Here is a 12,711-nt window from a genome sequence, read left to right as displayed (position 1 = left end):
TTGGAGACCAGCCTAAGCAAGAGTGAGAGCCATCTCTACTAAAAATAGAAAAACTGGGCTACTAAAAATAGAAAAATTAGCCGGCCTGGTGGTGCACACCTGTAGGCCCAGCTATTCGGGAGGCTGCAGCAGGAGGAGGCTTGAGCCCAGCAGTTTGAGATTGTAGTGAGCTATGAGGATGCCACTGCCCTCTAGCCTGGGCAACAAGTCTCACAAAAAAAAAAAAAAAAAATTTATATATATATATATATATACACACACACACACACACACGCACATATAATTTATTTAATTGTAAGTTTACATAATTTAATTTTTAACAATGACTATGTTTAACAACTGGCTCACAAAAGTTCCTGAAAAACAGTCAGCTTTCCCAAGTTGGTAGGAGCACTGCACCAAGTCGGGATGAAAGACAGATTATCATGTGGCCTTCCTGGTCAAGCCACTAGCCATGGCCAGCAAGGCCCACCCGTCTCACCTCCTCCATACTCTGCAATCCTACCTCTCTGCTCCAGCCACACTCCAGGACCCCACTCAAACTGCTCTTGTAGAAACAACACTCCTTCTACCTTGGGCAAATTAATCCCTACCACATAGCATCTGTAAATCTCCTTTGTAGCACTTATCACAATTTCCTATTACATTGCTCTGGGAGTACTACGAATTGTTTCTTTTAAGACAGCAGTCCCCAACCTTTTTGGCACGAGAGATCAGATTCATGGAAGACAATTTTTCCACGGGGTGGGGGGTGGGAGGCGGAGTTCAGGTGGTGAAGCCAGCAATGGAGAACAGCTGTAGATACAGATGAAGCTTCACTTGCTAGCCCACCGCTCACCTCCTGCTGTGCAGCCCCTTGGTTCCTAAGTTTCATGGAAGATAATTTTTCCACGGACGGGAGGGGGGTGCCCCATGGAGCTCTAAGTCCTGGTCCCTAACAGGCCACGGACTGGTACTGGTCTGTGGCCCAGGGGTTGGGGACTGCAGTTTTAAGATCTGTGATGGCCAAAGCTGAGTATGGGTCATATTCACATCTGTTCCCCCAGTACCTACCATAGTGCTTTGCATATACTAAGTGCTCAGTAAGTATCCATTGACTGAATCCTAAGGATGAAGGGCTCTCATGAAAAGGGACAGAGGAAAAGGTTGTGTGTGAGGCATCACCTGAAAGGCATCACCAGAAAGCATCTCCTTGGATGCTTTATGCTTATTTGGAATGGCCAGGGCTCCACCATTCAGGGTGGAAAAGTGTACAGAGAATCCTCCCAAAATACAACGAATATGAGAATATTCATCTGTAATATAATGGAACTTTAGAGTCGTGTAATTTGTGTATTTGTATAATGCCTAATAGTGTGTATGTGTTTTAATAACTTTCTTTTGAACATGTTCTTGCTGTGCACTAGCAGGCAGAGTGGGGGTGTTCTCATCAGGCTACTAACTGAACAACAGGTGCTCTGCCAGGTTCCTCGGTGGAAGCTCCACCTTGAGCAGGTGGCCCTTCTTGCCACTATGATATGGAGAGTTTGACAAAAGAACATTTGTGACACCATGTATGACTGACACAAATGATCATTTTATAGAAAATCCAAGATACACAAATGATTCTTTGCTCGTTTAAAATTTTGAAATAAAAAAGTAATATAGCAAATAACTAAAATTATGGAATTTAGAAATACAGATGTTTGACTCGTGATGGGATTACGTTCCAATAAACCTGTCAGAAATTGAAAATACCTTAAGTGAAAATGTGGCCAGTGTGGTGTGGCTCACACCTGTAATCCCAGCACTTTGGGGAGGCCAAGGTGGGAAAATCACTTGAGGCCAGGAGTTTAAGACCAGCCTGAGCAACAAAGCAAGACTCTGTTTCTACCAAAAATAGAAAAATTAGCCGGGTGTATTTGTGTGTAACTGTAGTCCCAGGTACTCTTGGCAGGTTGAGGTAGAAGGATTGGTTGAGCCCAGGAGTTTGAGGCTGCAGTGACCTGTGATGGCACCACTGCCCTCCAGCCTGAGCAACAGAACAAGACTTTGTCTCAAAAGAAAAAAAGAAAAAATAAAGAAATGCATTTAACACACCTAACCTATGGTACACCATAGCTTACCTTGGTCTACCTTAAACGTGCTCAGAATACTTACATTAGCCTACAGTTGGGCAAAATTATCTAACACAAAGCCCATTTTATAATAAAGTGTTGAATATCTCATGTAATTTATTGAACGCTGAAAGTGAAAAACAGAATGGTTGTATTGGTACTTGAACTATGCTTTCTACTCAGTGTTGCTTCTGCACCATGGTAAAAGGGATACCGAAGGAGTATTGCTTTTGCACCGCGGTAAAGTTGAAAAATCATTAATCAATCCATGATTGGGGAGGGAAACCATCTTGCATGTACAAGATCACAGACATTTGCTAGTTGAGAAATATTTCCTGAGAAGAGATGTGAGTCCCTGCCAAGTGAGAAAAGGGTTGAGAAGTATAAATACTCAAGCCCCATAAGTATAAAAATTCAATCCTATCAACGAAACTTCTCAACGTGAAAAGCTAACTGACAAAACACTCAAATTGTTGTAATAGCTACAAAATCGGGAAATCAGACATGGCCTATCACCCATGCGGTAAAACGAAGAACAAAAATTTACACCCTAAGTCCAACTCACAATACAGAGAAAGAAAAACAAAAAAACAAACAGACCTCAACAACCCAAATAAAAAAAAAAAAAAAAAATCCTTCCTAAACAGTAACCAAAACACGATACTACAACCGAAACACTTATAATTTATTCTACATCGTGAGACAAAAAACAAAAAAAAAGAACGATCGTCAGGAAGAATCAGATAGGAGCAATCAGGGTGTTGCCAGTCCTGATTACGCAGAGACGTATAATCACGTATCATGCAAACTCCAATCATCATTTTCTCATCTGTTCTCCATACGGAGTAACAGGTAAGGATTATCCCACCTGACGATACCGTTAACTCCCTGATATTCCAAATTCAATATACAAGATACCACTATAACCTAGGGTGACCAAAGAACGCGTTGGTCCTAGCAACCTAACCATTTAAGGTCCTTCCAATTATATTACTGCATATCTTTAGTAGCTTTAAAATATTTTTTTTATTCCGTTCGGCTGCGTAAAAGGGATAAACAATTCGTCCCAGAATACTCCGCTCATTCTGAAGGAAAGCTCTAGCCGCCATTTATTTACATATCTCCGCCCACTGCCTGCCGCCAGACATACACCGTAATAATCAGAATAGAAGCGATACCTTGTATCTTAACGCTCTGCAGAACTAGACAACAGCCTTTCTTTTTTTCCAGTAGTTTGACCAAACTAATTGTCCCGTGAAAATTGTATAACTCTTAATCTTACTATAAAATATATTTTATTACAAAGTACTAAAGAAACGCTGATAATCCCATACTTGGGAGATGATTTTACCAACACTGGCATCCTCCACCAGAAGCAGTTTCAGGGGCGAGGACCAAAGCCTAAGCCTTCCTTCTTCCAAGAACAGTAAGTGACCCCTGCTCCTCTGGATTTCATCCTTAAGTTCCCGTCATTACGGTGATCAGAAAGGTTTCTTTTTCAGCCCAAATACGGCGACGAATAATGCCATTTCAGTAACAGCTGGGAGGGCGCTGCAAAAGGCAGGTGGTGGGTTCAGGGCCCTTTCAAATGTAAATAACCAGTTCTCCAAACCAGAGACCCCACCCCCAAAGTGTAGGGGGAGTGGGATAGGGGGTGTGTGAAACTTCAAAAGACTCCAGGATGAATGGATGTGGTATTTCACACATACAGGAAAGGTCTGGGTGGGGGAAAATCTTCAGAGGTGGGGGAAACCTTCCTCCCTCATCCCCAAATATTGGGTGCTACCACACCTGCAGAAGGCAAAAATGTACCAGTATGTCGTGCACTCCCAACGCTCGAATATGAAGAAAGAAAGGGCCACAGACGCACTACAGTGAGCCCCAATGGCTTGGAAAGCACCAGAGTCAAGGAAAGTTCTTTGGATGGACAGGTAGTGATGGGCCAGAAAAGGACAGTAAGTAGTGTGATGGGGCTGGCATCAGCACTCAGGTTCATCTCTTGTTCCCTCACCATACTGTAAGGGCTAGAGTCAGCAGCCCTGTCTTCTTAGTTTTAGGACACCCAGGTGAGGAGAGGCCAGAGCTGAGCCTGTACAGAGGGACCTCGGGCTAAGCCCACCCCATTTCTAAGGACTAGCTTGGACCCTTCAGGTGGGGTATGAGTAGGCTCCCCACCTACCCCAGGCCACACAGGAATGCTCGCAGAGACTTGATACCCTCGGCTGGAATCAGCCTCTAGTGCCCTGGTTCTCCTGACCCACAATTCAAGAGTCAAGAGCCCTCCCTGTCAACCTTAGAACCCTTAGAGAATAAAAATGAAAAGAGGTAACGAACAAGAAAAAAAAAAAAAGAATAAAAGAGCCCTCCCTGATCCATGTGCCTCACTTCCGTTGTCTTTTCTGAGTTCCTATAGTGCTTTATATCTTTAAACACTCCTATAGCATAGTGCTTACCACACTGAATTACAGATGTGTCTGCCTCCTTCTCAAGGTAGAAAACTCTGTTTTACTCTCGTTTTGCAATCTCCAGTGACTGGTGCCTAGCAGGGTTTAATAAGTGTTTGAAGATTGTATTAAATCTCTCGCAATGCCTAAGATCTTTTAACTGGAGAGATTCTTGCCAGCTAGGGCAGACAACTATTGTGCCAGAAAGGCCTAGCTACGTGGCTATAGGGAGTCGAGTCGTGATGGAAATGGGGTCGTGTGGGAAAGGTGGGCAGGCAGAAAGGATACAGATGAGGCTCTGGGTGCTGTTAAACATGGAGACTCCTGAGAGGAAACCGGCCAGCTCCACTGCAAAGAGGCTCAGGGTGACAGAGAGCGCTACCACCAGCCTGCAGACAGGAAGGGGACTGGCTCAGGCCTTCTGGACTTCTTTTCAGACCCCTCCACTCCCACCACCTCTTTGTTCTGACCACCCTGGCCCAAAAGCTCACTGAGTGTCCTGCTTCTCATACTCCTCGGGGGTGAACCTGAGTGGCAGGCAGGCCAGGATGTTGCTGTCCTGGGAGCAGAACAGAGAGAAACAGAAGTGAAAAGGGCGGGCTGCGGGGCAGGCCTGGGGGCGGGGGGGAATGGGAGGACCCAAGTGCATAAGACCCTCGAGGAAGGGACACGGCTGGGCTGGGACCACTCCGAGTTGGGAATGGGGGCGTAACGAGGGCAGTCGCGGGTCTTACGCGAGACCAGAATAAGGTGATGACGATCACTAGATGCGCCAGGAGCGTCAGGAAGCGAGAAGGCACGAGGCCGGAGATCCGGCCCATGGCCCTCGAGGACAGGAGCACCGCCAGGCGTGGAGGCCGTGATCTCCGAGGCTGGAAGTTCGGGGACGACCACTTTTGAAGTCTCCGGGGCAAGCAGGCAAAATCTCGACGAACGCCTCCTTCCCGCTCGCTTAGGCACCGCCCAGTTGCCTTGGTAACTGCGTACGCGGGCATGGCGTTTAGGGCTCTAAAATTCTCGCGAGAGCAGTAAATTCTCACGCCGCTGCGGGCCCGCTGGAGGACGTAGGTGGGGGTACCCTTGTAGGTGGTGCAGAGTAGGGGTGAGTCGACCGTTAGCTCCCTGCGCGGAGCCGAACGGCCTACACCGGAGAGTGTGCGGTGTGGCGCGGCCCTGCATTGCCCGGGTACTCACACAGGGCCGGCGAACAGAAACCCGCCCTGCCCTAGTCCGGGGACATCCCTGGCGCCCCGGATGCACACGCCGGGAGCGCCGCGTCCCTCAGGCCCGCTACTGCCCAGGATGACCCTCCGCGTTAAGAGTTGATCACCCGAAGGCGCTGTTACCGCCACGCCCGAGGCACGGACACTCTGTCCTTCCCCTCCTTCTAGCTTCCCGCTGATCTGGGTCCGAGAGACAAGGGAACCAAACGTGGAGGGGCGGATGCTCCTAGATTAGCCGGCATTCACATATTTTCACGGAGCCCTTGATTGTCCGAGGACCCCAGGCTTGAACCTTCCTTGAGGAAGACTCCGATTTCCCCCAGACAACTTTGCCCAGTTTGGTGAGGGATTTGCAGAATGCAGAAAATGGCCAGCATCCTTGAATTAGGATGTGGCTGAAAGGTGCCTTTCGGGAGCAGAGAAGAACACGGAGGCCAGAAAGCCGGGAAGTGGAGGAAGGGAATGGAACAGTCCCTGCGTCCTTGGGAGGCTTAGAGCTGGCTGGGTCGCAGACTCAGCTTTCCATTTCATTATTTCTTTGAGGTGCTGGGCCTCCTACATGACCCAGCTACAGTCCAAGTACCTCTTACAAAGGGTGACCTCATCGACCTTTGGGCCTCAACGGGGATCCCTCAAGGGACCTCCCGGCTCATTTCCCAGGAGAACAGATGAATCCTCAGGCTAAGCACACCCCATTTCTAAGGGCCAGCTTGGACCCTTCAGGTGGGGTAAGAGTAGGCTCCCCACCTACCCCAGGCCACTCCCCATCTTAGTGCCTTCAAGCCAGTCTAAACTACAAGCCCAAGAAGCATTCATTCATTCAACAAATATTTATATATTTATTGACCATCTAGTAAGTGCCAGGCACTGCTGGGCACTTAGGATTAATTGATGAACAAATGTCCGTACCTTCATCGAGTTTATATTTTAGTTGGGAGATCAACAAACATGCCAACAAATAATAAATCTGCAAGGTAATAGGTGCTATGAGTAAATTTTAAAAGGGCAAACTAGAATAATATGATCTAGAAAAGACTCTTTGAAAATGAGCCATTTGTTCTTAAATCTGGTTTTAGAGAATTTGGCCAAAAATCAGAGGGGATGCATTTCTCTATTCCAGACCCCCAAAATAATAAGTGGATTTTCTTTTTCTAAACCAGTGAGTGAAAAAAATTAAGAACTCAGAGTCAAATGTTTTTGGTCAAAGTCGTGAAAGACAAAGACTGAGGAGCTCTTCCAAATTAAGGGAGACTAAAGAGAGGTGACAGATTTGGCGTCACAGATTTAATGTGTGATCCTGGATGGGATCCGGGACCAGGAAAATAACTTTTTTTTCTTCTATTATAAAGGACAGCAGTGGAACAATTGGCAAAATGCTAATAAGGTTTATAGCTTAGGTAATAACAGCGTATCAGTGTACATTTCCTGATTTTTGATTATTGTACTGTCCTTGTGTAAAAGAATGTCCTAGGTAGAAACACACACCAAAGTACTTAGGAGTAAAGGAGCATTTTGTCTGCAACTTACTCTAAAATGGTTTAGAAAAAATATATTTGTTTATGTATAGAAAGATGATGATGAGGCAAGCATGAGGTGAAGGCACATTGGAATTCTTTGCATTATTTTTGCAACTTTTCTGTAAATCAAATTACTTTTGTTAAAACCCTTTTACATAATAAACTTTGAAGTTTTTCTGAGTCTTATATACTGTTATCATTGAGACATGAAATTGCATCATAAAAAGGAAGGATTGAGCATCTCTAAATGTTGTTAGAAACTACATGTTGAAATTATATGACATTTTTGTATAAAACCAACTCTTTTTTTTTTTTTTTTTGTGACACAGGCTCACTCTGTCACTCTGGCTAGAGTGCAGTGGCATCATCATTGCTCACTGCAACCTCAAACTCCTGGGCTCAAGCCGGAGTAGCTAGGACTGCTGGTACCTGCCAGCATGCCCAGCTAATTTTTCTATTTTTCTTCACGAGAAGGAGGTCTTGCTTTTGCTCAAGCTGGTCTTGAACTCCTGACCTTGAGTGATCCATCCTCCCGCCTCAGCCTCCCAGAGCGCTAGGAGTACAGCCAGGAACCACTGCGCCTGACCAAAACCACCTCTTGAGAAGGCAACACAGGGAGGGAAAAACGCAGGTTCTTGATCACATAACAAGGAACATTATGTACTAGCCTGGAGAGCTCAGCAAAATTGTTACAAAACACACTAAACAGGTACCAAGATAAACTTGCTTGAGTGCCTCAGTACGTTCTTGCCCTGCAAGTCTGGCTCAAACTGGCCCTGACTGCTTTAAAGCTGCTCTGGTTATACTAGTTAATTGCAATATGAAAATCCCCGCCTAGTGAAAAATTGCAATATCATTAACATAACATGGGTTGTATGACAGCATATGATGATGGTACTGTGCCTGCGCTGATATGTTTCACTGTGAACAAAGAAAGATACAATGTAAAAACTTTATATTACTCATGGGGAAGGGATTTAAGGCAACACCACAGAGTGGGCAGATGCGGATTTTGCTAGCAAGAAAGCTCCTGTGGAAGAAGTCCCTGTGCTGCCCAGGAGCGAGCGCCCTAGTAAGTAACCTCTAATAAACTCATCTAACTCATCACTCTGGGCTTGTCTGAGTCATTCTTTTGTCTCTGGGTTCCCTCTCAGTTTTGGGGGGCAGTTTTGGTATTCGATCCCTGAATTTTCATGAAACACACGGCCTTGTCCTCATGATGGAGACGATGTGATCACCAAAAGTTAATTTTATCCTTATAAAATAAAAATTGTGATCATTTAGACTTTACTGAGGAATTGTTTTTTGAAAGAGGTAGGTTTACCAAAGTTCCTTTATTTTCTATTCAAATGTAATAATATTGGATGATAACCAGACATTACCCACACTGGTTTCTCAGCTCTCGTATGTAGAGAAGGTTCTCTTCTTAACTGGTGGACCCTTTCAAAGTTCCGAAAATATTTTCAAACCTCCTCCATCTTGGGAGGGACAAGCAAAACCATCAAGTACAGTGGACACCACTACTTTTCTCCTTTGAAGCAGCTATCATTGTCATTTGATTCCTAAAATGAATGACAGGGATGACAGCTAACTTAAAATGAGACACGAGCTTCCTATATTCTCCAGCACAGAGCTTTACAAGCGTGCAAACATCCTTAAGACCTAGACAAGATGTGAGGACTGAAGGGCTCCTCATACTTTCCTTCCCTCTGCCTGTAGCTCATATGCATTTTCTCTCCTGGTAGTAGAAAACCCATGCCTTTGGAACTGAGCTCCCCCAGGGACTCCTTATCAAGTCTGACTGTTCACAGAGGAAAGAAGCTGTGTCGTAGGGCAAAAATGAGGAAAGTCCAGGACCTGCTTTTGCAAGATTTTCCAAGGTCCCTGAACAGAATGAAGAGAGTCAGCCATGTGAAAATCTGGGGAAAGAACATTCCAGGCAGAAGAAATGTCAAGTGCAAAGGTGACAGGAACAAACCCAGTGTATTTGTTGAACAGTAAGAAAGCCAGCATTTCTGAAGTTTAGTGTTGGAAGGAAAGATCACAGTGAGGTTGGATAGGTGTCCAAAGGCCAAATCATGTCAGGCCTTGCAGCACAGGGAGGCACATGGTCAGATTTGTATTCTAGAAGATGACTCTGGTTGCAACCTGGAGAACAGATTTTAAGCAAAAGACTAATGAGGAAGCCTTAAAGTTATCTGGAAGGGACAGGAAGGGCCTTGGAGCAGGGTGGACCCAAGAAGGTAGAGCGAAGTAGGGGGTACCAAGAGTTATTTAGAAGATAAAGAAGGTCTGGACATAGGGCTGTGGGTGGGTGGGGAAAAGGGAGGGTCAAGGATGACTTAGATTTGGGGCTCTGACAGCTGGAGGTTTGGGGCATTCTGCTTACAATAGGCTTCTTGTGCAGGGGACCCACTAGAAACTAAAAACTGGGTAGTTACATTTCATGTTGTGAATTAATAGTGAGCTGTCCTGTCACTTTTTTATGACCTTGGTTCACAGAAGCCTGCCCTGCAGAGAAGCTATTTCTAGCCTGCTCATTGAGTCTTAGAGCCAGCCAGTGGCCATAGAAGGTACTGCTGGTGACCAGGTGTCCTTCCCCAGGTAGCCACTCATTCTGGGGGTGGGACTCACATGTCCTGACGTTGGAACTGGTAATAAAAGGACTTAAAAAATTGTTTCTATTATGGAAAAATCCAAACATATGTAAAAACAAATAAAATAGTATAATGAACCCTTCTGAAGCCCTCCGTTCTGCCCCAGCAATTATCAACACGTAGAAACCTTGTTTCCCTTCCAGCCCCCATTAGTTTATTTTGAAGCAAATCCTGGACATTATTGAATAATTCAAATTGCCCAACTGGCTCCTTTTTGTTTGTTTGTTTATTGTTGTTTGAATCGGAGTCCAAACAAAGTCCACACATTGCACTTGGTTATCATGTCTCTTAAATCCCTTTTAATCTTGGGTTCTTCCTCCTCCCCACCCCCTTATCTCCTTTCTTCTCCTTCTTTTCTTTTCTTGCAATTAATCTGTTGAAGGCATTGGGCCATGTTCTTGTGATGTCATTTAACATATTCCTCCAGGCCCTGTATTTCCTGTAAACTGGTTCTGCGATCTAGTGGCTAATCAATCTCATGTTCAACTTTCTGATAAAAATACATCATGAATGGTGATTTGTACTTCCTATTCCATCACGTCAGGAGGCCTGCTGGTCTCTCTTTTCTGGTGTTAAGTCTTGGCTTTTGGCTCAGGTGTAGTCAGATTGAAGCCACAATTATAAATTTCCTCATCAGTTTTTCACCTAATGGTTTAATTGGTCATCACTGCCTGGCTTGATTATTTCATTAGGGGTTGCAAAATGGAGGTGTCCTAATTCTATCATTCCTCTGCCTTTATCAGCTGGGATTCTTCTATAAATAAGAATGTGCCCTCATTGATTTGTGGTTTACCATGAGATACAGGTGATATAAGAAAGGCAGGATAAATGTGATTTTTTCCTCATGTTTTTTTTGAGGCAGAGTCTCACTCTGTTGCCCGGACTAGAGTGCCATGGCATCAGCCTAGCTCACAGCAACCTCAAACTCCTGGGCTCAAGCGATCCTCCTGCCTCAGCCTCCCGAGTAGCTGGGACTACAGGCATGTGCCACCACGCCCAGCTAATTTTTTATGTATATATTTTTAGTTGTCCAGCTAATTTCTATTTTTTTTAGCAGAGACGGGGTCTCGCTCTTGCTCAGGCTAGTCTCGAACTCCTGAGCTCAAATGATCCTCCCACCTCGGCCTCCCAGAGTGCTAGGATTACAGGTGTGAGAGCCACCATCCCCGGCCTTTCCTCATTATTTACTAGTTTTCAGAACAATAAGTTGGTTGTCTGGCATCCTGCAAAACTAACTGATTGTTTTTAATATCATTGTGAACTTGTAGGTTTTAACATCTTTTGTATATTTCAAGCCATTGCGGTTATTCTTTCTGATGTGCTAATTGTCCCAATTTTGGTCAGCCTTTTCCAATTGGCCCCTGAGTTTTTTTCTTTTTTTGTTGAGGAGAAATTCACATAATATAAAATAACCATTTTAAAGTGTACAATTCAGTGATCTTCAGTGTGTCCACAATGTTTTGCAACCACCTGTATCTATTAATAGTACCAAAACATTTTCATCATTCCAAAAGAAAACCAAACCCTGCATCCGTTAAGCCGTCTACTGCCTACTCCCCCTCCCCCTAGAATCTGGCAACCACTCATCTACTTTATGTTTCTATGGATTTACTTGTTCTGAATATTTCATGTAAGTGAAATCATACAATATGTGCCCTTTTGTGTCTGGCTTTTCTCAGCATGTTGTTTTTAAGACTTACACATGTTATAGTGTTTATCAGTACTTCATTCCTTTTTCCCTCCAATGAAATGCTTCACAAATTTGGGTGTCATTATTGCACAGGGGCCATGCTAGTCTTCTTTATGTCATGAGCACTTTATTCCTTTTTATGCCTGAATAGTATTCCCTTGTATACATATGACTACATTTTGTTTATTCATTCAGCAGTGATCAACATTTGGTTTGTTTCCATCTTTTGGCTGTTGTGAATACTGCTGCTTTGAACATTCATGTACAAGTGTAGGAGCAGGAGCTGTGAGCTGGCTGTTTCCTTGATGCTGAACGGGTGTGGATGAAGGACAGCCGAGTCCAACCTGGCGGAAAGCCGTCTGGTCAGCAGCCCGAGAAGTTGAAGTAAACAGCCACGTCTTCAGTGACTGCAGTCATGTAGGAGGTCTGGGAATGTTCTTTGAACAGAACATTCTCAAAATATAGAGATTAGGGAGTAAAAGGCCATCTGTTTCCTGCCCTTGAGTCTCCTCTTGAGTTGTACGAGGACAGGGCTCTTTGCTCCTAGAGCATGGAGTCCCCCGTGTCCATTTGTCCTGATAATTGGCTATTTTGTCTTCATTTCTGCGGAGCCGCTTGGTTTTGGGTTACCTGGGCTGAGCTGGACTCAGCATACAAGTATTTGTTTAAGTATCTGTTTTCAATTAGTTTGAGTATAAACCTAGGGGTGAAATTCCTGGGCCATATGCCAAGTCTATATTTAACTTTTCAAGCAACTGCCAAATTGTTTTCCAAAATGGCTGCACCATTTTCCATTCCCACCAGCAATGTATGAGGATTCCACTTTCTCCACACCTTTGCCAACGCTTGTTACACCTTTGCCAGTGCTTGTTACTTTTCCCTCCCTACCTCCTTCCTTCCTTCGTCCTTCCTTTTTCCTATTATAGCCATCCCAGTGGAATGATATCTCATCGTGATTTTGATTTGCATTTCTGTAATGACTAATGATGTTGAACATCTTTTCATGTATTTGTTAGCCATTTGTATATCTTTTTTGGAGAAATGTGTATTCAAGTCCTTTGATCATTTTTAAACTGAGTTTTTT

At 44.4% G+C, this 12,711-nt stretch overlaps 1 protein-coding gene across 2 annotated transcripts; it reads right to left on the bottom strand.

The window, feature by feature from the left end:
• Window positions 1–3,535: 3,535 nt before the first annotated feature.
• On the bottom strand, window positions 3,536–5,457 carry TMEM107 (transmembrane protein 107). 2 transcript variants are annotated; one of them, XM_012655640.1, is made up of 5 exons: window positions 5,275–5,457; window positions 5,032–5,099; window positions 4,829–4,929; window positions 3,888–3,984; window positions 3,536–3,647 (listed from the first exon to the last, which is right to left on the bottom strand). In XM_012655640.1, the coding sequence occupies exons 1-5, from the start codon at window positions 5,359–5,361 to the stop codon at window positions 3,578–3,580; spliced, it is 423 nt and encodes a 140-aa protein (XP_012511094.1). In that variant the 5' UTR covers window positions 5,362–5,457; the 3' UTR covers window positions 3,536–3,577. The 2 variants fall into 2 exon arrangements, with proteins under 2 accessions (XP_012511094.1, XP_012511095.1); XM_012655641.1 differs by having other exon boundaries at window positions 3,578–3,647; window positions 4,829–4,947; window positions 5,275–5,417.
• Window positions 5,458–12,711: the final 7,254 nt, after the last annotated feature.

Source organism: Propithecus coquereli, unplaced genomic scaffold (genome assembly GCF_000956105.1).
Source record: "Propithecus coquereli isolate 6110/MARCELLA unplaced genomic scaffold, Pcoq_1.0 Scaffold482, whole genome shotgun sequence".
NCBI lineage: Eukaryota > Metazoa > Chordata > Mammalia > Primates > Indriidae > Propithecus > Propithecus coquereli.
Note: the sequence above shows the minus strand (reverse complement) of the source record. Positions and strands in the feature narration are given on the sequence as shown.